Source organism: Plectropomus leopardus, chromosome 3 (assembly GCF_008729295.1).
Source record: "Plectropomus leopardus isolate mb chromosome 3, YSFRI_Pleo_2.0, whole genome shotgun sequence".
Taxonomy (NCBI): Eukaryota; Metazoa; Chordata; class Actinopteri; order Perciformes; family Serranidae; genus Plectropomus; species Plectropomus leopardus.
The window spans coordinates 31,824,909-31,852,409 of NC_056465.1; the positions used below are offsets into that span (position 1 = coordinate 31,824,909).

General features: G+C 38.0%; 1 protein-coding gene across 2 annotated transcripts; it reads left to right on the forward strand.

Moving 5' to 3' along the window:
* kdr (kinase insert domain receptor (a type III receptor tyrosine kinase)) lies at positions 1-27,273 on the forward strand. Of its 2 annotated transcripts, none has more exons than XM_042483184.1 (31): positions 1-490; positions 2,059-2,152; positions 2,250-2,452; positions 4,145-4,266; positions 5,217-5,385; positions 6,123-6,262; positions 6,664-6,847; positions 7,391-7,505; positions 7,670-7,833; positions 8,147-8,303; positions 9,306-9,426; positions 12,060-12,171; positions 12,268-12,488; positions 12,946-13,114; positions 13,523-13,669; positions 13,756-13,887; positions 16,724-16,830; positions 17,193-17,328; positions 18,079-18,183; positions 18,292-18,405; positions 18,718-18,806; positions 19,036-19,198; positions 20,602-20,693; positions 20,802-20,924; positions 21,012-21,123; positions 21,211-21,310; positions 21,391-21,496; positions 23,293-23,438; positions 23,531-23,615; positions 26,529-26,614; positions 26,725-27,273. In XM_042483184.1, the coding sequence occupies exons 1-31, from the start codon at positions 424-426 to the stop codon at positions 26,939-26,941; spliced, it is 4,098 nt and encodes a 1,365-aa protein (XP_042339118.1). In that variant the 5' UTR covers positions 1-423; the 3' UTR covers positions 26,942-27,273. The 2 variants fall into 2 exon arrangements, with proteins under 2 accessions (XP_042339118.1, XP_042339126.1); XM_042483192.1 differs by having other exon boundaries at positions 5,220-5,385.
* Positions 27,274-27,501: the final 228 nt, after the last annotated feature.

Below are 27,501 nucleotides of genomic sequence, written 5' to 3' on the forward strand. Positions count from 1 at the left end.
ACATCTTTACAGCTCTATAAAAGTGAGATTAGCTGCTCCGCTGCTCTCTTAAATTTAACATTTAAAGTAAAACTCCTGACTTAGTTTAGTTTTTGTGCCTTCAGAGGTTTGTCTCGTGTGTGATGGTTTTAACAGTGAGAGAGAGTCGCTCCTCCCCCGCAGGCTGAAGCTGTCTCCATCCTCAGCAGCAGCTACATGAGGACAAACGGCCGCACTTTACTCTGATCCCCGTCCTCTGTGAGTCCTCTGTCCGTCCTCTGCGGCTCGTTTTCATGAATCTGTGGCGCCGAAAACTTTCTCTGGAGAGGAATATAAAACACCAGAAGTCAATGGATTAGCGCTGAGCGTGTAGGATTATTATTAATGCAGAGACGTTTTTTTTAATCGGATGTTCATGAGGACTTTGTCCATGTCTTCTGTCGGATGATGGCTGAGACAGTGTCCCTCATTCCACTGTTGGGCATTATTCTGAAAATCAGCTGTGTTGCTGGTAAGAAAATAAAGTTTTCTATCTTAACTACTAACTTAATCTAAATAGCAAACTTGAAAAAAGTTTTGTTGTAAAGTTAATTATATATTACACCTGATCATTGTTATTTCTGTGTTTATTTAATGTAGTCTGAATGAATACTTTTTTTGGTTTTTGAACAGCTGGATAAGTCTGTTTCGGATACATTTTAAATATGAAGAGTTTGCAAAAGTCTTGCAGTGTGTCAGATAATTTCCTCTTCTGGGATAAGTTGAGAAAATGAGGGAAATGTGAGTTACAATTTCAGCAAGTCATCTGGTTCATATTTGCAAAAAAAAAAAAAAAAAAAAAAAAAAAAAAAAAAGAAGCTAATAATGAACTTAAATATACAAATTGCTTTACAGGGACGATATTATAGTTAGTTTAGTTTTAGTTGAGTTGAGTTTAATTTAGTTTGTTTTCATATATGTATAAAAAATAAAAGGGAAATTAAACAAGTCTGTGCAGGAGAGGTTAGAAGCCCAAATTGACTTATGCAGATACCCTAATACTTCCCTATTAAATAATTCTAAAAAGACAAAAGATAATAACAAAGATTACATAGCTAATCATAACTTCAAGACTAAGCAGTAATACAAAGTTCATAAAAATGTACAAGTGTCACAAAGTTTGTATTTACGAAGTAAAATGCATTACAAATATAGTGATTAAGTCAAATTAAATAAGAGTCTTTTTCAGATGCTTTTAAAACGAAGATAATGTAGATATTGATTGTATGATGAAAGTAGGTTGGTCCAAAGAGATGGTCCTTGTAATTTCTGTAAAATAGTGTATATATAAAATCAGCTTTAATATATAAAAAAAAGTAAAACAAAACAAAACAAAACACTGGATATAGGTTAAAACCAGAATAAAACAGAGTGTGTAAAAAAAATAATACAATTATTGAAAGGGGCAGAAACTTGACAAACAACAGATTTATTGTAAAAAAAAAAAAAAAAAGGAAAAAAAAGAAACTTTCATGTAAAAGTTGGTTTTAAGCATACAGTTTAAAAGCAGATGCTGTGTTTGGTAATCTAAGTTAAGAATAAAGAATAGCATATTAATTTAGAGGTCATTAAGTTAAATTAAAGCAAACTTATATAATGTCTTCCGGGTCAGTCTTATGTGTTTTTTCCATACAATACATTATGTGCTTTAAGGCCTCACAGGGAGGTGGTGGGCAGCCTGTATCCTCAGAAACAGGAACCCCACCTAGGCCACACTGTGCTCGGCTATTGAGCCTGACCCAGCCCATCTTCCCCTGCTTCCTGTTTTGACACAACTCCGCCATTTTCTGCAGCGGAGGAATAATGGCCCTGAGTAGCCCAAAAGCTGGTCACAGAACAGCCCTACTTTTTCTCTGTACTGTTTCTTTCAGTTTCAGTTAGGTTGACCTGATTTAATTTCCATTAAAACATTTTAAGGACTGTTCTGTGCTTATTATTAAAAACAATAGTGACCTCTGACCCCTTTATGTGTTTGTTAAGGATGTACAGGCTGATCGTCACTGTTGACGTCTTTGTTATAACTGAATTTTTGATTCTTAGCCATAGAACTGCGGTTTATGCCTGATCCGCCAACGCTGAACATCTATGGCGTCCACAGGATGAACAGATCTGACAACGTGGAGCTCACATGCAGGTGTGTATGAATACATCTTACTGAGCTCAGTCCATGCTTTGACCCAGACAAACACAAACATACATGCTGACTTTACTCTCTGTCTCTTGATTGGCAGAGGTCGGCAGTACCTGAGGTGGACGACCCCTCCTACGAGCACTCGCTTCTCCACCAGTGACTGCAGTGGATCGGGACTCTTCTGCACAACGCTGCGGATCTCTAATGCAACTGTCAATGAAACTGGACAGTACCAGTGCGCCTACAAAGACATGAAAGCCGAAGATGGCAAAACTTCAGCAGCAGCCTATGTGTTTGTCCACGGTATACCTACTTATAATTTTATTCTGAAGTGTAGCTGAAGTGATGCTGTGGTTTATTGTGATGTTATGTCATGCAGAAGAACTTTATGGCAAATTGGCACTGGATGGGGAGAAAGACATGTCACTAAAACTTCATAATATAATATGTTGTTAAAAACATATTTTAAAAAAATGACATAATACAGTATGTCATTAAAAATCACAAGAACAGTCATATTATATCTTCAAAATTCTCACGAAAAATGTCAGAGTATAGTACCTTGACAAAAATGTCAACAAAATCTCATAGCAAAGCATGTTGTCAAAATTTTTACAAAAACTTTACATGTCCTCAAAAATCTCACAAATACGACACTTGTTTAAGCCTGTGGTTCTAAATCAGGGCTCATGTGACCCCCAGTGGTCCTTGAGGGGGTTTCAGGAGGTCCCCAGAAAAATGGGGAGTAGTTTTTTAGATTTTTCTATTCATTTCACTCTGGAAGTGAGGACAATGTGAACAAGAGTCGTAAGAGCTACTCTTTCTCCACTGTTGCCTTCTCAACTAGTCGACAACAATAATCATATCCCACAACCAGAATCTTGTCAGATGGAGGTCCCTATAGCCAAATCTTGTCCAATGACTTAATATGTATCAATTTACTCACAAAAAAGTTTGTTAATCATGTTTTAAAGCTGTATAGTAATGGTTATTTTTACAGTATTGGTTTCTTTGAATTGATACATGCAAATATTTCTTGAATCTTTCGAACCTTTCAAGTTTTGATACTTTTTGTAAGTATGCTGTCAGTTTACCTGTGAACTCTGTTATAATTCATGCACCTCTGACAGCTTGTGATGGCCGCCCCCATAAAAGTCATCATCATAGATTTACATCAATAATGATAAAATATTCATTTTAATGCGTCAATACAGCATCCCAACTGTATGCAGATGTGCTATGTAAACTCATTATGATGCACAAAACACTATCTTTGTGGCGTTTATGTTGTTTCACATTATAACTTTGAGCTCACGTACACGCTGTAGTTGAAAAAACGACCACTTGAGGAGCACGTGAATGCGTGGAGGTCTCATCTTCATCGTTCATTCAGTGCCTGTGTTTCACTACATTACGACACGTTAGGGATTCATGAGCACTCTGACGTTGGACAGGTTGACAGTATACGTACTGGACACTAAAAAGTGTTGTTCACATATATTTGTTTGTTCATTTCCGCCTATGACATATACAGTAAAAAGGAAATCTTTCATATAGCACAGTGGTTCACAAACTCCCTCCCAGGTCAGAGACACTCAATAATGTCTGGTAAATGTCATTTGGTAAACTTTTGGATTGATATGAGTTAATATTACTGCAAGTAGTGTCACCATTTAAACCCCAAAATACTGTAAAAAGTTGTACATTTGTACTGTAAATGGTGTTAAGGTTACAGTACAGTGGTTAGAGATGTATTTTTTTACATTAATCAGGGTCATTCACCGTAATAAAAAAACAACCACTACTATACAGGTGTACATGAAATGCAATATCATTATTATATAAACATCCAGTCAAAGAAATATTAAGACGGCCAATCTTAATTTAAGGGTAGCCTGTCTCGCCTAGCTCCTGCCAGTTTGGTGTTGAGGTCACTTTAACTTTCTTCTTAACTTAATTTAAACACATTTCTTATGTTTGTTCATTTGATTTTAGATTACAAGGTGCCATTTGTGCCGTCTGAGAAAGAATACGAGGTGGTGTTCATCCGCGAGGGAGAGCGGGTGGTGATACCGTGCAGAGGATCGGTGGAAGATCTCAACGTTACACTGCACACTGTGAGGAAGAGTTATTTCTGTTCTGTTTATGTTGTTTCTTAGTGAAATCTAAGGTGTTGTACAAGCTGGAGCAACTTCTGGAGGATGAGAGACATAATAGTAGTGTAATATCTCATCTCAGTTTAACACTTTAAAATCCCTTTTAAATAATGTAAAGAAAAAAGTTGAAGCAACTTTATTTTTATGAGTAAGTAGCTTAAAACTTTTGCTCATGAATATGGTAATTAAGTGTATAATACTTTCTTTTTCATAATGTGGAAAACTTAGTTGGAACTGCCTTTTTCCCTGTTTTTTGGAAAGAAAATCAAACCACTTAGCTCAACTAGATCAAAAGTTTAAATACTCATGAAAGATGTCTGATCTCAGCACATGAAATGTGTTGTCAGCAAAAAATTCTCTTGATAAGGGTTAAAAAAAGTTAATTTTTTACCATAAGATACCCTGTTTTGTTTCCACAAACATGGCTTGAAATGTCCAGATGAGAGAGACTCAGCTCACAAACATGTAATCTGAACTACGTCACATTAGAAACACTGATACGATAACTATGAAATGCACAAACACAATTTATCCATGGTTTGCAGAAACGCACCATGCCAACATTTTACTCTAGCGACTGGGCTGGAGCAGTCTAACCTTCATGTGTAAAACCAATGGAGTTCCCCTCTAAACCAGTGGAACTGAGACTAAATGCCTCTTTATTAAGTGTGGTTTCAGGCTAACTGAAACTGCTGCAAATATGTTTTCAACAGTTCCTCCATTATCAGCAAACTCCTGATGCTGATAATATTATATCAGTTTACTGAGTGTTTCCTACTTAAGTGGTGTGAACAAAGTGATGTTATCTTGTTTACACAGACAGAAAAGGCTCCTCATGTGTACAATGTGTTGGTGTTTATGTTTTTGTTTTCATTCTATGTTCGAAATCAGTAAATTTCTATGTCTGTCAGAAGTATCCAAATAAGGAGCTTCATCCTGATGGAAAAGACTCTTTGTGGGACGCCAGAACGGGTTTTACTGTTCCCAGTCATCTGATCAGCTACGCCGGCGTTGTGTCCTGCCAGACCCGGATTGGAAATGAGACGTTTAAGTCTCCTCTCTACATTGTCGCTGTTGTCGGTAAGATGGAGAGAGATTCACACAGAAAATTATCACAAGTCAAAAATGTAGAAGTAATATACTGTAGGTGTGTGAGACAGAGAGAGGGGGACTGATGGTTGAGTTAACCCTTTAACCCTGGGAGGGACATTAGTTATCTTGTGCTACTTTCAGCATTACAAGCATTTAAACTCCTGAAATCTGAGAAAATTGGTTTTGAAAACATGGCCTAAGGGCTAGAGGCAACTTGGCAAGAAAAGTCCCACAAACCGCAAAAAAATATTGTAAAAAGAGAAGAGAATGTGACCTGAAAATCAGCTGAGGGTCATTATTTACACACATTATTTATACACAATTAAAAAAAAATTAAAACATTTTTCCCTTATATTTATGAGGGAATTTTAAAAAATATATTTTTATTTTTAAAATATTTCTTCTCTGTTTTTTTTAAAATAGCAATTTCATTTCTGAAGGTCTTTTTTTCTTTTACTTTATTTTTTTTTTCTTATTTTCATGTAATTTCCCTGTAACTTTTCACAAATTCCCTGGTAGGTTTTTGGGCATTTCTTGTTAAGTTATTCATTGCCTTCTCCCAATACTTTCAAAAGAAATCAAACCAATTTTCTTAACTTTCAGAGAGTTTAAGTGGGACTTGGTGGTGTAACAGAGCGGACCAGAGAGAGGGAGAGAGAGTCGGTATTCTCTGGAGAACAATAGGCCGTCCACTGACTGCCTTGTCTCCCCTCCCTTTTCCGCAGGATACAAGATCTATGAACTCACCCTGACCCCCGCGCAAGTGAGGCTGTCTGTGGGGGAACGGCTGGTGCTCTGCTGCACCGCCAAAACCGAGCTCAACGTGGGCATCGAATTCAACTGGACGCACTCCGGTCAGGCCCTGGTCAGTGCCCGAGGCTTTTCTGTTTTTCCTCCGTGATGATCAGTGCCCCTGTATGTATATTTATAAGCCAACCTTCAGTCACACTGGTTTACACACCGCTGAAGACAGACAGACACCAGACATGGTGCATCTTGTTTCCTCTTATCCGGGCACATATTTCTGACTTCCTGCTTTCAGGAATCCTTCAGCTTCTCTCTTTGTCAGGTCAAAGTGCAAAGGTGACCATGTTTATTTTGATGTTTCACCGGCTCACATAAGACAAAATAAGACTAAAGCCCTTTTGTGGTCGTTGTCCTCTTTAAAAAAAAAAAAACAACTCTTTTGCTCTCTACTTTCACAATTATTCTAAGTTTGCTAAACGGTCTAACTTGCATTTCTGATGTGTCTCTCTCTCGTGTCAGACCTCGGTGAACGGTTCGAGGCCGACCCACGCACAACCGCACAAAAAGAAGCTGTGGAACTCTCTGGAGCTTTCCAACACACTCACAGTGGAGAACGTGACAGTCGATCACACCGGAAAATACACCTGCACTGCATCCAGCGGGCAGATGGAGAAAAGTGCCTGGGCAGTTCTTAAAGTGTATGGTAAGTGTACTGAACACATAATACAGACAGCTGTTTTGATGCTCATTGTAAAACGTTGGGAAAAAAACCATTCCAAAGACATTTATGCAAATTACGTCATCTCATCCTCAAGTTCTTTTATGCTATTTACGTTGGTATGAAAAGTTTTACTCTTTTAAAGACAGCTGAGGATTTTAAAGTGTGTGGGTTTTTTTTGTTTAGCTGGACATATTCAGGATGTCTTGTGCATCATTTTGTACATCTTTCCCTGTAATTCAGCCTGAAATATCATAATAACATAATTAACTTGTGCAAAATACATGATTAAGTTATAGTTGTAAAGTTTTAAAAATGTATTAGACAAAATTCACATCTTTTTAGGAGTCTTTACTTTTTGCAGAGTTTTTTCTTCTTAGTTTGATGTACCTTACCGAGCCCCAAAACAAACGTTCTGCTTCTTTTTTGTTTTTCTTTTACATGACCTTATTAAAGCAAATTCCCATTAGCTTTGCTGAAATGGCAGTATTAACTCTTGAAACATTTTGTGATTTCTCATTTTACCAGAAAAGCCTTTTATTGACATGAAAGAACCATGGCAGAAGGTTTGGGAGGTAAATGTTGGAAGTCAAGCAAATATCCCTGTCAAGTACTCGGCCTACCCAGAGCCCAGTCTCAAATGGTATGTTCAGTCTGTAATACAGTTAATCAGCTATATGTGTACTATTTATTTTGGCTATAGTCTGTGGGCTGCAGATTACTTTTTACTGTGACCTTGTTGCATTCATTTTTGATATTTTCTGACACAGATTACTTCTGTAACATTCCTCTTTTCTGTCTACCCAGGTTAAAAAATGGCCTACCACTGGCTGATTACAGAATAAAACAGAGAAGTGATACCCTCATCATCCAAGGAGTCACAGAAACAGATGCAGGGAATTACACAATGGTCCTGACCAATAAGAATACAAAAGAAGAGCAGAGACGCTCTTTCCAGCTGCTGGTCAATGGCATGTTTTGTTTTTTCTTGACCTTTTTGTATTTCTTCTTAAATAGGAACTTAAGTGCTTTTCAATGTGGACTCGTGTTTTTGTGTCCAAGTGACTGGTTGTTTTCTTGTTTGATTTTTACTTTTTTTTGCTTATATTTTAGATAATTTTCTTACAATTGTTTGCTATATATTGGGCCATGTCTTGTTAAGTTGATGTTGCCTTCTCCCTATGTTTTACAAATTAATCATACCAGTTCGCTCAGGTTTGAAAAGGTTAAACTGTCATCTGGTCAAGAGACACGGATGATAACTTTTTGTCTCATCCTCTACAGTGCCACCTCATATCATTGAGAAGGAGGTGGCGGTGGACAATGATGTGTACCCATATGGCAGCAGCCCCACCCTGAGGTGCACCGCCCGTGGGTTTCCCACACCTGCACACATCCAGTGGCAGTGGATGTCTAAAGAGGACTGTCCAGAGGCCTTCCTGTAAGTGTTTTTAGTGTGTCTGAGTGTGTGTGTGTGTGTGTGTGTGTGTGTGTGTGTGTGTGTGTGTGTGTGTGTGTGTGTGTGTGTATGAGGGAGACACAGCAAGAGGTGGGACTTCCTTTCACACGCAGTGTTCACATGCTTCTCAGTCACTCATTGTCAACAGGTTGTTGATTTAGGAGAGGAATAGCTGCTTTCGTGATGTTGACAAAAACAAGAGATGAGACAATGAGAGCACACTCTGTCCTGATGCAGATCAGCGGATATGATTCATGCTTTTCACAATGTCCATTTTTTAGAAGGGCATCAGTTATTAAGACTGTGTTTACTCATTTGTACAATCCGCGATTTTCAGCCGTGTAATACTGCAGCTCTGTCCGAGGTCTCAACTGTTGTTACACTACAACCTATTTAGGTATGCTGTGATTTTACAAGTGTTGATATAGAAAGGAGGGGGTGCCTGTGAGTGGTGGCTTTGTCCAGAGGAGACCATCAGCAGGTTCCTTATCTCCTGCCTCCACATCAGAGCACTTCCTCACTCCTGCACTTTGTTTCCTGTTGTTCTCCCGTCATGCTCTCTGTCAAAAAAAGAGCTTCTTCCTGCTAAAGCTGCGATTCTCCTTGCATACTTTCTGTCCCTCGTTATCATGTACCCATTTTCACAATCAACAAACACTCAGTTTTCCTGTGTTTCTTAATTTGGATTGACATTTTGTCTGCGCCTAAAATAAGAATAAATTACATAACAAAAATAGAAAAGAATGAAACTGAGCATTTTTGCAAAACAAGATGAAGCATATGAAAAACACTGTAAAAAACTGTAATAGTGAAAGTCATAGGTCTCCATTTGTGAGTATTCATATCTACTTGGAGTGATAGAGACACTCTTGCAGTGTGCAAGAGAGTGTAACACTGAAGCTACATTCAAAGGAACATTTCTTTAAAAGTGTCACAGCCAGATTTGTTAGTCTCACCTGTTTTATGTTTGTTTTTATCCAACAGGTCTGGACTGATAAAGTCTGAAGTAAAACTAGAGGGGTGTACAGGTTGGAGAGATATCAGCAATAGCACTGGTCACCATCCTGTCGAGCGAATTATGATTGATGCTGAGCCTAACCGAAAGGTAAATAATTGCTCTTCATTACACCCCATTCTCCCTGTTGTCCATCACCATGAGTGTCCTGTCAGTTAAAAGTGAAAAAAGAAGTGTCACAACTGCTGACAAGCAGTCAGAGGCACGCTCGGCTCCCTCTCACCTAACACTGAAGCTCCATTGCGCATGGTGTCTCTCTCTCACCTGACACGCTGAAACTATAGGGGGTTTGGGATCCCATCCCTCCTTCACCTCCCTCATCCTTCCTCAGTCTCCCTCATCCTTCCTCATTCTCCTTCATCTGTGAAGCACATGGTCTCTCCCTCACTCACCTGAGAGTGAAGCTCTTGGGCCCAAGGTACCAGCACAGTATCGGTCATTCTAATCCTTTAGGAGAGGGGAAAGTGCCTCTTTCTTGGTTATATACTGTTGCTTTGAACAGAGGAAGGTTCACGCACTGAAGCTCCCCTTACAGTTTTTTTTTTTTTTACGTTGAGCTACGAGCTTTTCTTCAGTCTGAAGATGTGCATGTAGGTCAGAACATCACTGGTTTTGTGGGTATCGCAATAAAAAAAACTGTAAAGGGAACTGAAGTGTACAGACCTTCCTCCGTTCAATATTCACACTTCAATGTGGTTCCAGCACCTTTTTCAGCGTTTTTATGGATGTGCACATTTTTAACTTTTGCTAAACACTGTTGCTTGTAATTGTTTTTCTGTTGTTGTAGAGCCTGACTTGTCCCGATTTTAACTTATTTATCCAATGCATTGCTTCTGTAGGCTTACCTTCCTGTATATATCCTATATATATGAGACGTGACGTAACGTCGTCACTGCAACTCAGGAGGATGTAAAACCCAGATCAGATCCTTGCTGAACTGACTTGGACTTTGTCAAAATCCTCCTTTCCTGCATGCTTATCGGCATGTTTCTTTCAGCAACTCTCCTGCTTTTATTCAATGCACTGTATCCACGTGAGGTGCATGAATGTGGTCAAAAGGACATAAACCGTGATTTTACATTTTTTAGGAGATTCCAAAATTGGAAGACACAGATGACTGTAGACCCCATGACTGTTCGCTATCTTGTTAAACTTTTTAGTCTTTATGACTGTTTTTTAGTAATTCACTCGTGTGATCTAAGTCGACCAAAGGCTAGAAATGACATTTGTGCCTACACAAAACTCAGCAAAAGAAAAGGTCCCATTGTTTTGTTGCTTCTCCTATCCGGGAATGTTCAACCCAATCCTGACTCCCATTTTAATTATTTTAACTGTTTGCATACTGCTGATGATTTTAAAGCTAGGTCTGGACTTTGTTTTATTCATCAAAATGTCAGAAGTCTGCTTTCTATATTGGATTTACTGAAAATCTAGACGAAATGTCCTGATGCTGATGTTTGGTCTGAACCGTGGTTAAACAAATCCATCAAAGATAAATACAGAGTTATAATGTCTTTTGTTGTGATCGTCCCAGAAAATGTGAGGGTGTTGCTATCTCTATAAAAAACAAATTTCTTGCTACCATTCTTTTATCACTGCCTCTCAGCAGATGATTTGAACTTCTTAAAAGCCATTTTACTACAGCTTTAGGGTGTTATAACCTTCATCAGTAAGCAGTGACACTTTATCATCTTTGAGTAATCAGTTATAAGCCTTAGATTTTAATGAGGTTGTCCTTGCTGGAGATTTTAATTTGTACTTGTTGTCCCCTGTCTCTGACCATTTTAAATCTCTCTGTGACTCATACAATCTTACATAACTAATTAATAGCTCAACTCATCCAATTCTTGAATATCCAGAAAAATATTTCCTTCTTGATTTATTTTTGACAAATGCTGCCCACAAATATTTAGACATTGGTATTTTTGCAAATGATTTGAACGATTGCTGTGTTACAGGGGCAGTCAGACGAACTGAGCTGAGCTTCCAAAATCAACACCACAAATAATTCTTTAACAAGACTTTAAGCATTTGTGTGAGAAAGCTTTTTTTGTTATTTGTGGAACTTTGAGTGGAACAAAATGAATCACATTATTGATGTAGAATTTTCTGGGACATAGTCTCACAGTGCCCTCATTGATATTATAAATAAACATGCTCCCTTTTGGAAATTTAGAGTGAAAGGTCATAACAATCCTTGGTTTTCCCGTGTGCTGTCCACTCTGTTAAAAGAAAAGGATATTGCCGATGTCTGGCTATACTGGCTATAGCCAGTCAATCAAAATCCCAGGCAGACTGGCTGATCTTTAGACAGCGACATTGATTAACCCCTAAGTTACCAGAGAAAAAAGTGAACAAGTTGAAGCAGGACCAGGCTTGTGGTCCTTCTCAGACATGCTGAACAGTATCAGAGAAATCAGTGAGTCACTGATTTCTCTGATACTGACTGCTTTATTTAGGGTTTTTACAGGTTTACATTACTTGGTTTATTTTTTTTGGAGAAGGAGAGACCTCTGCGGATAATTCGGCTCCTGGTAAAAACCTCCTGAACTGTGAACATTTAGGGAATTTTATCTGAGAGAAGTTTCAGCTGGTTAACATCTGCAGTCCTCACCGCTAGATGTGACTAGATCCCCCTAAATCTTTCACACTGTTCCTTTAGATAAGTGAATGTTGCGTTTTGACCGCATGCAAATATTAACAAAGTAAATGCATTTCCCCAGAAAATCGCAAGCTCTTTGAAGATTCAGAAAGCGGAGGCCCACGCCCTTTACAGATGCACGGCTGCCAACAAAATAGGAGAGGATTCACGAATCATCTTCTTCCACGTCACACGTGAGCAACGTTCTCTTTTCTGTCTCATGTGGGTTATTTCTGTAATAATTTATATTCATCACCCTGCTCTTATTCTTGCTACGTGTCCATCTGCAGGTGGCCTTGAGGTGAGTGTGTCTCCGTCTAATAAGCCCTTAGAAGAGGACCATGTGGTTCTGCGCTGTAAGGCGGACAACATGATCTACAGCAACCTGGTCTGGTACCGCGTCCACAACATCTCAGAGTCAGAGCAGATCACGCCGATACAGCCCTGTCGCCCCTGGTGGACTATAACTAAGTACACTAACTCCAGTTCTGTACTGAAGAACAATCTTGAGGTACTTGTACATTACTTGAGTATTTCCATTTCTTCTCTGCATTTCAGTGGGAAATACCTTTTACTTCACTACATTTATCTGCAAGCTTTTGTTACTTTGCAAATTTGGATTAATAATACAAAATATAATGAGGTAATAAATTATGAGGTAGTATTAAGGATAAAGGCACCCAGCTGTAAATAAAGTAATCTGAATAAGCTTCACCTTCAAAAGCTGCAACTTTAAAGTGCTAAACACATTTATTCATCAATAATTATTCCAATAATCAAAATCTTTAATATGTTTTATTCTGAAATGGGCCATTTATGCTAATGCTTATGTACTTTTATGTTACTTTTCTAAGATTTTGAATTAAGGACCTTGACCTATACCACAGTGTTTTTACATGATGGTATTGACACTTTTACTTGAGTAAAATTTCTGAATACTTCCACCACTGCCTGTCGCTCCCCTGCAGCAGAAGCCCCGGTCACATGTAGTGCTGTCCAGTCTGCAGGGCAACAACGTGACCCTGGAGCTGTCGCTGCACAACGCGTCCCGTGAGGACCAGGGTCTGTACGCCTGTCAGGTGGAAAATATCAAGACTCGAGAGACAACCTGCCTGCTCCGCCGCCTTTCTCTAAAAGGTAATGTAACTTTAAGGTTCTCTTTTTATTGTTGGAAATCATGTGACATGCGGGACCTACAAGTTGGGACTAGTGTATCATATTATAGCTGCAAGTTATTATTATTCTGCTTATTAGTTAGTTAGTTAGTTTCTATTTCAGTGTCATGCCATTTCTGGCCTATCCCACATGAGATCAAGACACCATTACAATACAAAGCATGTGTCATCCTGTGGTTTTCCAGATATCTGCAAAAATTACAAAGTGGGTACACAAAATAAATGAAGTTGATTAGGATCATGAAGAGTATACAATAATAAGAAGAATATATTATTTAGAGTATTAAGAGTGGGGCATTAGATTGACACACAAACTAATATATATAGTTTTAAGTGTTTTTGAAATAAATTTCCTTTAATCTTCTTTTAGGTCTTGAGGCTGCCAGAATCCTTAATAATTTGACCGATCAAAAAGTTAACGTGAGTGCAACGATCAGCCTCCTCTGTGATGCAGCTGGGACACCAAACCCAATGGTGGTGTGGACCAAAAACAACCAAACTGTGGTGGAGGGCTCAGGTGAGGCATGCAGGCTTTACAATAAACACTCACTCGCTTCATGAGGAGCCAGAGGTATTCAAAGGCACAATATTGATGGTTTTCAGGTGTGATTCTGAGCCAGGATAACCACATTCTGACTATTCAGCGCGTGAAGAAGGAGGACAGCGGTCTGTACACCTGCACTGCATGCAACATCCGCGGCTGTGACACCTCACAGGCCTATTTGACTACTGAAGGTCAGTGCTTCCCCAAATAATTGAAATACAACATTGTACAATGACGAAGTATTTCCTGTTTGCTGGTAGCATAGATGGCCCCGGGTAAAGACATATAAACGTCCCCACACCCCTTCTCCTTCTCCTTCTGTCTCGTAGGTTTTTTTCAGTCACTTTGGTCATTTAGCTTAATTTTTTAAAACCTTTTATACTGTTTTTAACATTTGTTTTCTGTCTCTTTGTAGTCATTTTGTCTTCTTTTAGTGTTGTTGTGTATCTTTGTGGTGATTTTGGTGATCTCTTTGTATTCATTGTGGTCACTGTAATTGTTTTGAATTTCTTTGCAATCTTTTTGTGTCTCTGTCATCATCATGCTTTTTCTTTGTAGTCTTTTTGCATCTCTTTGTTTTGCTTATCTGTCTACGTCTTTAATGTCTCCTTTGTATCTTTGCCATTTTGCATCTATTTGTAGTCTCTCTAGGATCATTTTGCTTCTCTTTGAACTTATTTTGTGTCTCCTTGAAGTAGTTTCTTATTTTCTTTGTGGTCATTCTGCAAATTGCAGTTGTTTTGAATCTCTGATGTCTTCGTTTCTCTGTCATCATGTTTTTTCTAAGTAGTAACTTTGCATCTCTTTCGGGTTTTTGTGTCTCTGTGTAGTCATTCTGTGTATCAGTGTAGACATCTTGCGACTCTTGTATTTATGTGTTGTTTATGTGTTTGTTTGTGATCATTTTCCTTCTCATTGTACTTGTTTTGTGTCTCTTTGTAGTTGTTCTGTATCTTTTTGGAGACATTTTGTGTATGTTTATAGTCTGTGTCTTTTTGTGGCTGTTTTTCTTGTGTTTGTACTTCTTTTGTGTTTCCTTGTGGTTAATCTTTTCATCTTTGCAGTCGTTTTGCATCTATTCTCTTTCTGTGGTTGTTTTCTGTAATTTATGTCTTTTTGTTGTTGTTTGTCTCTCTTTGGTTGTCTTGTGTCTCTTTCCAGTTGTTTTGCGTCTCTTTTAGTTGTTTTGTGTCCTCTGTAGTTATTTTGTGTTTCTTTGTATTGTTTTTGCATCCTTCGTATCTATTTACTAGTTTTACAGTACAAGTTAATAGTCACTGGTCCCTGAGCCTGTGTCCGGTAGACCCGGTCAGCAATCCATTGCTTATAGTAAAGAAGGTATTGCTCATAGTTCATGCTAAAAACTTAAGCCTGAACCTTTTGACAATACCCACAATACTTACAAAGACAATGTATTTATATCTGGCCTCAAGACTTCAGCAGTTCACATCACACATATGACATGTTTGATATCAAAGATGTAGAGTAAGAATAACTCTGCTTCCGCATGACAGGAAGTTGGCCCAGTTAGTGCACATCCTCCTGGGAGTTTCTAAATCCAAAACAATGAGGAGACTGCAGGACAAAGGGAGAGGCCAGCCCTGCCACAGCTCCGGCCTCTGCTCTCCTGTCCACCCTTTTTTCTGTCCAGTGACAAACAAACAAATGCGCTAACTAGAACCAGGGGCCTACGTGACCTGGACCCCGCCAGCAGAATGTAGACCCAGTTACAGTAGCTCCCAGCTCAGTCCAGCCCTGCAAACGAGGGAGGGCAGAGGAAAGATCAGCTAACAAGAAAGTCACTGTGTGTGAGGGATTTTTACAGAGCAACAGAGGGGGAGAGAAAAATATATTCCTCAGTTTTTTGGGGTGGAGAGAGCGGTTGAATTATATGTTTGACATTTATGAAATCAGACATGTGACTGTTTTTTACTGTTAGTTAATCCTGAGTTACATGTTAATTACATGTTTCCCTAAAACTAAAGCTGTCTTTGTTATAATAAAAATGATAAATAATGATACACTTTATTCATAGAGCACCTTTTATACAGACAATGGAGAATCGACATTGATTTTCAAGATGCCTTTCATAAGTATTTTGAGTGCTTAGCAAATTTGATTTCTTTCAAAAACATGGGAAAAAAGGCAATTAACAACTTAGAAAGAATTGTCGTACAAATTACAAGAAATAAGTACATTTAAAAAAATATTTTTAGAAAAATTGGGAAAAATGTCCAGAAAAAATATTTAGAATTATTGTAGTTATATATTAAAATTTATGTTACAGAATCAGAATTATTTTAAAGTAATTTTTAAGCTAATTTTCTTTTCTTTTTTAACCCCCAATTTTTTCAAGACAATTTTGTTCTGCTTTCAAAAATCCAATTACTTTTCCACAACTTTCATCGATTTTAGTCTTATTCCATGGTTTTCAAGGCCTGTAAAACATGATTGTGAAATTCGTGACTCTTCCCGGTTTTCCATGACCGTGGGAACCCTGGACAAATAATGAAGACAAACTGGCTCTCAGCAGAAAGAAAAATTACCCAGACCTCACTTTTCTGTCCCCCTCTTTCCCCCTGATAATTTTTCACGCGGTCTCTAAATTGAATTACAGGGGAGAGGGTTCATTACATCGTGTAGTTACACACTGCGGCTCTGATAGGCCTTTTCCAAGTTGTCTTTGGCAGTGTTTGTTCATGCTGACTGCTGACCATTTGTTATGACTAGATAAAATGTCAGTATGCTTACAGACCAGATTCCAACAGTCTCCTTCCTCCAACCCAAACACAGACACACACATACACATGTGTACATGCCAAAGACAATGACAAACCCGTCTGAGCTTTATGCAACAACACCAAGGCACGCCACCCAAATTACACTCGACATTCCACTGTGACTGTCCCACGACTTCCCCTGAAGCACTGACACCAAATTACCTGCATAATCTGATCTGTGACACATTTTTTATCATAAGGCCACCTGTGAATACCCCTGCCACTCATATTGTTGTGTTTATTCTAGGTGCGGAGGAAAAGACAAATGTGGAACTAATTGTTCCTATTGGGTCAGTGGTCATCGCCATGTTTTTCTGGTTGCTGATCGTCTTTGTCATCCGTGGCAGAAAGAGAGTAAGAACTTCCTCATCCTCCCTTTGCCACACTTTTCCTTCCTTGGATTTTCCCTCCAGTTACACTCAGGGGAGCTGGTACTGAATTAAAAATATAGCTAAAACACACACATGCACGAGCACACACACTGTGGGGGTGTATGAGTGATTGGAAGTGACTGGTCTGGCTCTCAGTAGCCGCTCTCTTTTGTATGTGGGAACAACAGGGCCACTCTCTGCTCCCATAGGTCACGTAGACCCGCATTACTGATTGGGCCCCTTTTTACCGTCACTGGAAAACGGCTGTACAGTTTTATTGTGAAAGGAGAGAATGAGATGTTAATGAATTGAGGCTCATTAATTTACACGTTCTCTCTCTTTCAGCCAAGTGGTGGGGATCTGAAGACGGGCTATCTGTCCATGATCCTGGACTCGGAGGACATGCCCATGGACGAGCAGTGTGAAAGACTCACGTATGATGCAAACAAATGGGAGTTCCCTCGAGACAGACTGAAGCTCGGTGAGAACGCTGCAGGCAGAGAAGTGGCTCACTGAGTAAAGAGTCAGTGCTTTAACTTGTGACAGCGTCCTGTGTCCTTGAGAAACACACTGAGTCCTACAAGTGCCAGCTCAGACAGTTTCCCTGGAAAAGTATAATCCTAATGCATTATGCTAAAAAAGAAGTTTTTTTTTGTGTTTTATTCTACTGAGATTTTTTAGGTTATAGTTCACAGTTCCTGCTAGCAGCAGGCATGATGACAGTGCTGGTCTGTCAGTCCACCACCTTTGCAGATATTTCGTCACAAACCAAAGAATTGGGCAAATTTAAATTTTTGACCTGATGATTAATGATAGCATTAAAGCAGGGATACTCAACGTGCTTAGCCTCGGGGACCCTTTTTACAAAATGACAGGAGGCCAGGGGCCAGTTAATAAAATTATGTATGTATATATTTAAAAAAAAGCCTGTTTTCAACATTTGACATTTTATGTCCCCACTAATTTTTGCTAAATCCAGGCACAGCAGCATTTCTAGGATTTGTTGACATTCAGAGTGTCATTTAGACCTTTCTCAGCCCACTCCACCACCCACTCACTTTTATAATTAAAAAAATAAAAAACTGTATTTACATTAAAAAAAAATCCTTCTATGAATAAATCTTTTCCTAGTCTGAATTATAAAATGGTCAGGGGGCCACTAAAAAAACAATGTTGGCACTGATGGTGATATTTGCATGTGTGTTTTCATGATAAATGTTTTACATTAAAGGTGACCCGCTGGGACGAGGAGCGTTTGGTCAGGTGGTCGAAGCAGCTGCCTTAGGCATCGAGAAAGCTACCACGTGCACCACTGTTGCCGTCAAGATGCTAAAGGGTTAGTATTTTGTCCCTCTTTCTCCACCTAAAACACACAGGTCCACTAACAGTACACACAGTTAAAACTGTCAAACGCTAACAGGTAACGCATCTCTCTGTGTTACAGAGGGAGCCACATCGAGCGAATACCGCGCATTGATGTCCGAGCTGAAAATTCTCATTCATATCGGACATCATCTGAATGTGGTCAACCTGCTGGGAGCCTGCACGAAGCCTGGAGGTGAGTCATCATACGGAAATGTACTGTACATGAAGACGGGCCCATATACTTTGTTCCCTTTTGTATCCCGAGCATGCAGTGTTACCGGTAATTTTCCTCTTTATGACGGCCAGTGATGGAATTTAACAAGCGTTTCCAAACCTAATTATAGTTATCTATTTGAGTTGGCTTGTATTTATTTTCCTTTCTCTCTAATATGCCTCACACTTCTCATTAAATCAGCCTCTAGGTGTCCTTCCTGGTTCCGTTATGTAAAGTTACGAGTCGTCTAACTTTGATCCCTTGCCTCTTTGCTCTTCCCTCTCTCTGCAGGGCCTCTGATGGTGATTGTGGAGTACTGTAAACATGGAAACCTCTCTAGCTACCTGAAGAGCAAGCGTGGAGAGTACAGCCCCTACAAGGTAAATGAAGTGTGGCCCTCATGCAGTCAGTAAACAGCAGCCAAGCCTCTGATGTGGTTACACTCAGCCCACACAGCTGCACACAGTCCCATCATCGACCACAGATCATTACGCAGGTTTAATGGCCAACAGACTATCTAACATATTGTGATACACACATACAAAAGCTGCAAGCTGAATAAAATATTGTGATTCTAACTCTTGTCTCTGTGTTTCCCGTGGTCAACAGAGGAAGCGAGTTGACAGTCAGAAGTGGGCGTCTGCAGAGGAGGATGTGACTGAAGGGGATCTGGGTCTGGGGAAGATCGCACAGCTGGACCTCTGCACAGGAACGGCCGTCTGCTCCAGAGATGAAGAAACGGCTTCAGGCAGCAACATTGACACTCAGGAAGGTGGGAGAGACGACTCAGAGTGACACAGCTTTCACTTTAGCACCACTGCATAGCTTCAGGACAAATGCCATACGGAAATGTGATATAGTTGTACATATATTGAATTCCCATATATATATATATATATATATATATATATATATATATATATATATATATATATATATATATATATATATATATATATATATATATATATATATATATATATATATATGAAACCAATTAGAATTTGGAGAATTTCATATATTGACATATATGTCTAGCCTATACAAATGTGTCGCTTTTTGAATATTTGATACATTTATTGCCTTGTATGTCGCGTGTATTTTTCAAACATATATATTTGCATACATTTGTAAAATTACACATACATAAATTTCATCTAGAAAAAGACATTATCTAAGTTTTCCAAGTACAGCGTAAGGCAAATACAAAATATGTTTTAATTGATGAAGGATATAAAAAATTAAGAAGAAAAACATACATACATAAAGTACACAGTATATTTATGTATATGCTGATTTAAAAAATTTTCATATATAAATTAGATATATATTGTTAAAATTTATGGTTGCAGCATTAATTTTGGTATAGGAATTCCGAATACAGATATTTTTAATATATCTACTTTCTGATTTTATATATGTATGTATATATATACATATATATATATATATATATATATATATATATATATATATATATATATATATATATATATATATATATATATATATATATATATATATATATATATATATATATATACATATATATACACACACACACAATAGAAATACATTATTTACATCTATATCAATCCTGAAGCCCACTGAAATGTGTTGATATTATATACATATATATAGAAAAGATAATAATATGTCAAAAATGAATAAGAAAACATATATAATCCAAATAGAATGTTTATGTTATTTTCATAAACTTGCATATGCATTGAATATATATTATTTACATGTGTGGTTGCAACACATAACATAGTATAAAAATTCGTCATGTAGCTATTTTTAAATATATGTACAAATATAATATACGCTTATTTTTTAAAAAAATTAAAAAAAAAAAAAAAAGAATAAGAAAAACATACATAAGCATACTGAACTTATACATGTATTAATTAAATATGTATTATCAACATGAATTCTAGCAATGTATAATACCATAACAAAATCCTTATATAGCTATTTTTAATATTTGAATAATACAAATATTTCATGTTTCAATCTTATATCTCTATATATTTTCAGAGAATGTATGTGATAATAAAATATTGCCTCACTCGTAATATAGAGGCATTTATGTCATATGTTACATTTCTGTGTGGGTTGTAATGTTTAAGGGTTCATATTTACGTTTGTTAAAAATGCATCATGTGACCGCAGAGAGCTCAGACGATGACCACCTGACCATGGAGGACCTGATAAGCTACAGCTTCCAGGTGGCCAAAGGAATGGAGTTTCTGTCGTCCCGCAAGGTAAAACAACTATTTAGAAATCTGTGTTTATGCATGTAGACATCAAAAAATTGTAGATAATAATCTTGTTTGCTAATGTGAATTCCTGTGTTTCTGTTTGATTGGCAGTGTATCCACAGAGATCTTGCAGCCAGAAACATCCTGCTTTCGGAGAACAATGTGGTTAAGATCTGTGACTTTGGCCTAGCCAGAGATGTATACAAAGACCCTGACTACGTCCGCAAGGGAGATGTAAGCTGCCCAAAGTTACACATAGCTGATCTCTCACATAATTAAGATCTGTGAAATAATGATGCTTACATCTTCATCATATTACAGGCGCGTCTACCTCTAAAGTGGATGGCTCCTGAGACCATCTTTGATCGTGTGTACACTACACAAAGTGATGTTTGGTCCTTTGGGGTTCTTCTCTGGGAGATATTTTCTCTGGGTAAGCATATTAATCACAAGTTCACATAACACAAGACACATAATGATCACTGTATGTCTGCAATTTCACCTGTTTAACCTCCTGCAGGGGCTTCTCCCTATCCGGGTGTTTGCATCGATGAGTTATTCTGCAGGAGGCTTAAGGAAGGCACCAGGATGAGACCCCCAGAATACGCCACCACTGAGATGTGAGCGGACATGATGCAACTGAATAAATGACGGGAATTTAACTTATTCAGACGTCTTAAAATGTACTCTCTGCTCACAGATACCAGACCATGTTGGACTGCTGGCTGGATCGTCCCACAGACAGACCAACGTTCACAGAGCTGGTCGAACATATGGGCAACCTGCTGCAGGCCAGCGCTCAACAGGTCTGTTTGGTTTAAAGCAAATGTCTGCTGTGTCCATAAAACATTTAAAGTGATAGTTCACCCCAAAATCCATTATACATAGATTGTTTTGGTGTGAGTTGCAGAGTGTTGGAGATTCTTAAAACCTATTTTTATTGACTTGCTTTTATGTGATGTCATTTATTTTTTTTTAATTAGTGTATTTTATTCATCTATTTATTTATTTAGTTTTTAATTTATTTATTTATTTTTTATAACATAATTTATTTTTTATTCTGCAACGGCCATCTTTAATTCTATTACTAGTACTATTATTTCTGTTTTTACCACAAATATTTTTCAAACAGCATTTATTCATATCGGGATTGGTTGCTGTTGTTATTGTTTTGTGATTGTTTCTCTCTTTTCTCTGGCTTTAGTTTGGTATTACTTTTTGGCTCTTTTTGTCATGTTACTTCTGCGAAAATCACCTCTCGCTTCTGCTTTGCTTTGTTTGTCAAAGCAATTTGTAAATTCAGTTTTTAAAGGTGCTATATAAATAAAGTTATTATTATTAATATTTCGCCCGTAGAGATGTAACTAGATGGCACTCGGCTTGTGCCATAAAAATATATTTTAAAAAACTCAGTTGAAAGGTGTGTTTTCAGAAGTCATGGCCTAGTTATTCAAGAATATCCACAGATCTTGTTTCGAGTAGTTAATTTGTTTTTCCTACTGAACTACACCCACCAACATATCAATGCAAAAAAGAAGCAACCATCTACTTCAAGAAGCAGCTTCACGGGTTAAAAAATGAAGCCAAAATGCAAGTGCTAAAAAACTGCAGTTTCCCAAAAGTCCACTTGAGTCTGGCTCCAAGAGCAAGTCAATCCCCATGACCCCCATGTTAAGATGCCCAACTTTACAGAAGAAATAAACATGTTTAAAGCCTGGAAGAAAAAACAAACAAACAAACAAACAAACAAACAAACAAACAAAAAAAAACGGTTTTGGACTCTATAGCTAATGGCAACATTCATGACAATTATACGGAGTGAATTTTTATACAATTCACCAGTTTACATTTTATTAAGGCTTAAAGTTTGCAAAAAATAGGGCGGAGCAGCTGACTGGCTGTGTGTGAAAAGTGTCCTCTGCTTCAAAGTCAGATCGGCCCCTTGCTCATCCGCAGCTCCAACCTCTCATCACTTCTGTCTACAAACAGCCAAGGTGGTGATGGCCAAAATGCCAAACTTAAGGCTTCAAAGTGAGAGTCCACAAACCACTGGGTGACCTCATGGTGGCGCCATCACTTTTATTCACAAAATTACAAATAACAATTTGCCTCAGATTGCTTTAGAGCATATGACATTCCTCTGTATTTGGACCCTCACAGCGACTAAGGAAAAATTCAAAAATCCCAAAAATGCCTTTATCGAGGAAAAAAACCCTTTAGAAACGAGGAAGAGCGATTGAGGGGGGATCCCTCTTCCAGGATGGACGGACGTGTAATTGATGTTGTAAAGAACAATTGAATTACAATAGATGACAAAATAATACACAGCAACAAGCAACAAGTTCACACTAATTCGCTGAGCAGTGCCAAGTCACTGTGGGAAATTAAGGAAGTCATTAGCTGAAGTAGAAGAAAAAAACATGCTGATGCAAACTCGTTGCAACAGGAAATACTGATTATAGCATCAGGAAAAAGTAATTTCTGGATATATTTAATATCAGTGATCGCTTTAATGTGAGCTCATATGTCCACTCATTTGTGTGGATTTATTGATCCAGTGTGTATTTGAGGTGTTGTAATTAAGAGTATTCTTGGTCTCCAGGATGGGAAAGACTACATCCCTCTGACAGCTGGCGGCGAGGCACAAGAATCTCCAGTAACCCCGGCCCCCAGGAACCCCTACAGCCGGCCCCAGAGTGGAGAAATCCTGGAAGCTCAGCTCCACTATGACAAACCATCGTCCCTTGGGTCAGCATGATGATCTCATTCCCCACTAACATCTCTGAAAATTAAAATACTCAGCGGTGAATCTTGTTCAATAACTTATCTCCTCTGTGCAGACTGCAACAGCAGAGTGAGCGGTGCAGTCGTCCCCTCAGTGTGAAGACGTTTGAGGACATCCCTGTGGCGCGCAGCAGTGTTATGGTGAGCGAGTGTGACTCTGCACAATCATCACACATTTGCAAAACAGATTTTTATCTACGTATTGCTTTGAGAATGAGCAATGTTTTCTTTGTTCTTAAATGTTTCTCTACTTTTAAATAAAAAAATAGAAATGTATTATGAATAATGCAGCTCAGTGCATCACAGCCACAAAGTAAAGCTTTAGAAATAACAAAACCAAAAAAAATAAATGTAAAGATAAATGTAAAGAGGAGGAGTTTGTTAAAGTATGACCCCTGTAAATGGCCAAAAAATGCGAAAAAAAAAAAACCAACAACAAAAAAAGCACAGTTAATTTAATTCAAACTCCCAAAGACTTATTTTTACGTCTGGAAATGATAAATGTTCAAGTCAAATTTTGCACATGTAGGTGAAATGTACAGGAGTTTTCAAGCACCTTTAGCCCTTAAAAGTGTAATTTATTTGAGAGAAAAACCCATCAGTTTTTATAAAAACATTAATAAATAAAATAATAGTCATTTTGTTGGGTTGTAGTACAGATGTACCTAATAAACTGGCAACATAGTGCACTGTACAGTAATTTCTCCACCCATAAACTAATACACATACATTCTTTTTACACTTTTATACATTTATTTTCTGTTTGTGGTTAGATAGTTAACAGGGGTTGAGCTGCACCCTGAAAACCTTCGGTAGTCATTTTTCCTGGTGCAGCAAACAGGGAAAACGTATAGTGAAGCAAGGGAGGACACACACACAGAACTAAAGAGAGTCAGGATTTTTTTTTAAATGCTTACATTTAAAATGTGTACATAAACGGTGACAAAATGTGAAAAAGTGCAAACATTTTGGTCCTATTTGACTTTTCTCAGTGCAAAATGTGGCATGATGAGTCTCCCTGTGTGTGAGTTCCTCCTCAGCTGCACCTGGTCAGTAATCTTTGCGGTATTTGTGCATATCCAAAAACCTGCTGATATCTAAGTCTTTCACAATGTTTAAAATTAAGCATTTTTTTCCTTCTGACTAGAAAAGTTGGATTTCTTCAACAATTGTCATATTTTTTCCCCCTTTTTTCCCAGTTTATTTTAGCTGGATGTCACAGTTCCCTTGAGTTAATCGCAGGTTGATTCAGATCACCTGTTGCTCAGGGTGTGGGGAATGACTCCTGATTAAGAATTAAAAGCAGCTTGATGCATTTTCCCTCTGGACCAATCAGAGTGTGACTTCTGGGGGCTTAAGAGAGGTGGTGAAACACACACTCAGGGCATTCTGATCATGCCTCCAACTGATACACACATGCACAAACACCTCATATTAGTGCCTACTGCCAGCAAGAAATGGATCTGATCTTTAGATCTTTTTGAGTCTTCTTTACTTTCATTTTCTTCTCTGTTTGAGGGTGATTTTGAGCCTTTAGAAACCTAAGTGGAGAAAATATTAAAGAACACCTTTCCCCTGGGTTACCTTCATCCAGGGGTGTAGATTTTGAGGGGAGCATAGGGGACAGTGGCAGCTCACCCCCAAATAACACATATTTAAACCATGATTTGTCTATCCCAATAAAAACATGAAAGCAACAGAGGACTTTTATTTTGAAAAAATCAAGACATTCAGCTTTTGCCATGAATGCGTGCAGAGACGGCATGAAAAGTGCATGAAAATAAACCAGAATGCAAGAACTTGAGTGTTTTCAGTTCAAAACCCCCAAATCCCCCCATTTCATAAGTGTCTCCCCCAAAATTAAATGAAAACTATGCCCTTGACTACATCAAGGCAGTTCTTAATGTTTTTGTGCAGGACTTTTTTGTCTTAACAATGACCAAATGCCCATTTTATATGAGATTTTGTTTATTGATATGATCGCAACCCCATATAGCAGCATATTTGTTAATTATCAAATGGGCGTTATTAAGGCAGCATTTTATTTGTCGTGACAGCTCTTTTGAGATTTGTTTTTCACTCATTATTGAAAGTTGGGGCAAAGCCTTATTGTGATTATTTCATTTATTACCTTTCGATTATGCTCTTTAAAATGATAAAAATCTTGGCTTTTTACCCTTGTAGTAGGCCAACCTAACAGTGATATATTTTTTTTTTTTACATAGCATTTTTTACAGTTAAAGACTTGATTTTTTCAACTGTCAGGCACACAAAAAGTCTAAGCATTATCATAAAACATGAAGAAATGTTAAAGGATTTTGGTTTTATTAAATAAAAGGTTATTTAAAGATCTGTACAATAAAAGTTTGAAATCTCTATTTAAGAAATAAAAAAAACATTTAATGTTGCCCAAGCAACATGTAATTTAATTTATAGAACAAAGACCACAGTGTGTGTGTGTGTGTGTGTGTGTGTGTGTGTGTGTGTGTGTGTAAGAGAGTGAGAAATATCCATGTTTTCACAGACATGGAAGTAAAATGTAACTGCAAAAGCACTATATAAGATAGGACTTATCACACCGGGAACATTCATATGTTACGTCATGCTCAAGAATCAGAAACAGAAAATGCAAAAGTGATTTGAGTGCAAAAAAAGGATTGAAAATTACGAAATAAAATAAAAAAATATACACCTTTGACTTCTGTAGATGCTGTATATACATGATTGATAGTTGCACAGGATAACTGAAACACACACATGATGAGGAGTATATTTACCACAAAAATATAGCAATATAGCCTACGAATATTATTGCACAGTAAGAAGTAAAATGTTGCATCCAACTGCGATGCAATTATTTTGGAAGGACATAATTTGTCCAAATTCTCAAGGAGTTTTCTCAGAGTGAATTTTTTTTTTAAATTATAATGGTTGGGACATGGTTCTCAGATTTCTTTCTAACCACCTAAAATCTGGGGAATTGGTACAACCAAAAGTTAGTGTTTTTCTGAATACACCAAACATCCGTGTTCATTCCACTTGTTATCTCGACAGGAGGGTCACACAGACAGTGGGATGTGCTTCTCTCCAGAGGAGTCGAAGGGTTTGAATCAACAGCTGCCAGCTACGCCCAACTTCAGGTGTGAGGGCGACGCATCAACACAACTTATATAACATCTATCTGGGAACATTTGTTTTAGCTGCGAACGAAATTTCAAATATACGTCTCCTTCCTGTTTTCTGTCTTCAGCCAGCTGCTGCGCTGTAAGAGTAAAGAGTCTCTGGCTTCTGAGTCATCCAATCAGACGAGCGGATACCAGTCAGGGTACCACTCTGACGACACAGACACCCCGATCTACGCCAACGAGGAGGTGATCATGAAGCACAACATGCTGAAGAAGCCTCCGCTGCCCAAGACGCCGGACAAATTCAACATGGAGATCCGTTACAGCACACCACCTGTCTGACCCCCAGTACTGAAAGTCTTTTCACTGTACAGTGTTTGTTTGTTTATTACAATTTAGAAACAATGACAACAGTTTTTTTTTTTGGTTTTTTTTTTTGTTTTGTTTTTTTTACAAGAGATAACTTAAAGAGTCAGCTGTTAAAATGAAGGTTGCATGATAAGTTTGTTAGCTCTCTTTGGTCAGCCGGAGGAATGCTTTCATGTTTACACAGTGAATAAAACGTCTGGGGAGCCGAGACACGGGGACACGCCTACTTCCTGAGGCGCAATCCACTCACTTCCTGTGCAGCAGGAAATGACATCTGGAATTTTTAGATAATGGAATCAGCAAATGTTTTTTTGTTGTGTTTTTTAAAGTTTTTTTTTATTGTGTTGGCATAGTTAATGCCCGGAAAGGAGGCAGTTCTCTCAGATCAATCAGAACGAAGTTTCTGTGGAGTCACATTTGTACAGTTCCTTTATGCATATAACTTTACAGTATTTTATTAAATTGTATTACTAAACCTGCAATAAATGTAACTAGTTTTATAAAATAAAAAATACTCACAGATTAATACACGT

Bases quoted from the DNA above. Each gene is read 5' to 3' on its own strand.
- kdr (XM_042483184.1), top strand. From the start codon at position 424: ATGATGGCTGAGACAGTGTCCCTCATTCCACTGTTGGGCATTATTCTG. The intron at 6,263-6,663 runs GTCAGTGCCCGA...CTCTCGTGTCAG, and splicing joins CGCACTCCGGTCAGGCCCTG to ACCTCGGTGAACGGTTCGAG. The intron at 20,694-20,801 runs GTAAAACAACTA...TTTGATTGGCAG, and splicing joins AGTTTCTGTCGTCCCGCAAG to TGTATCCACAGAGATCTTGC.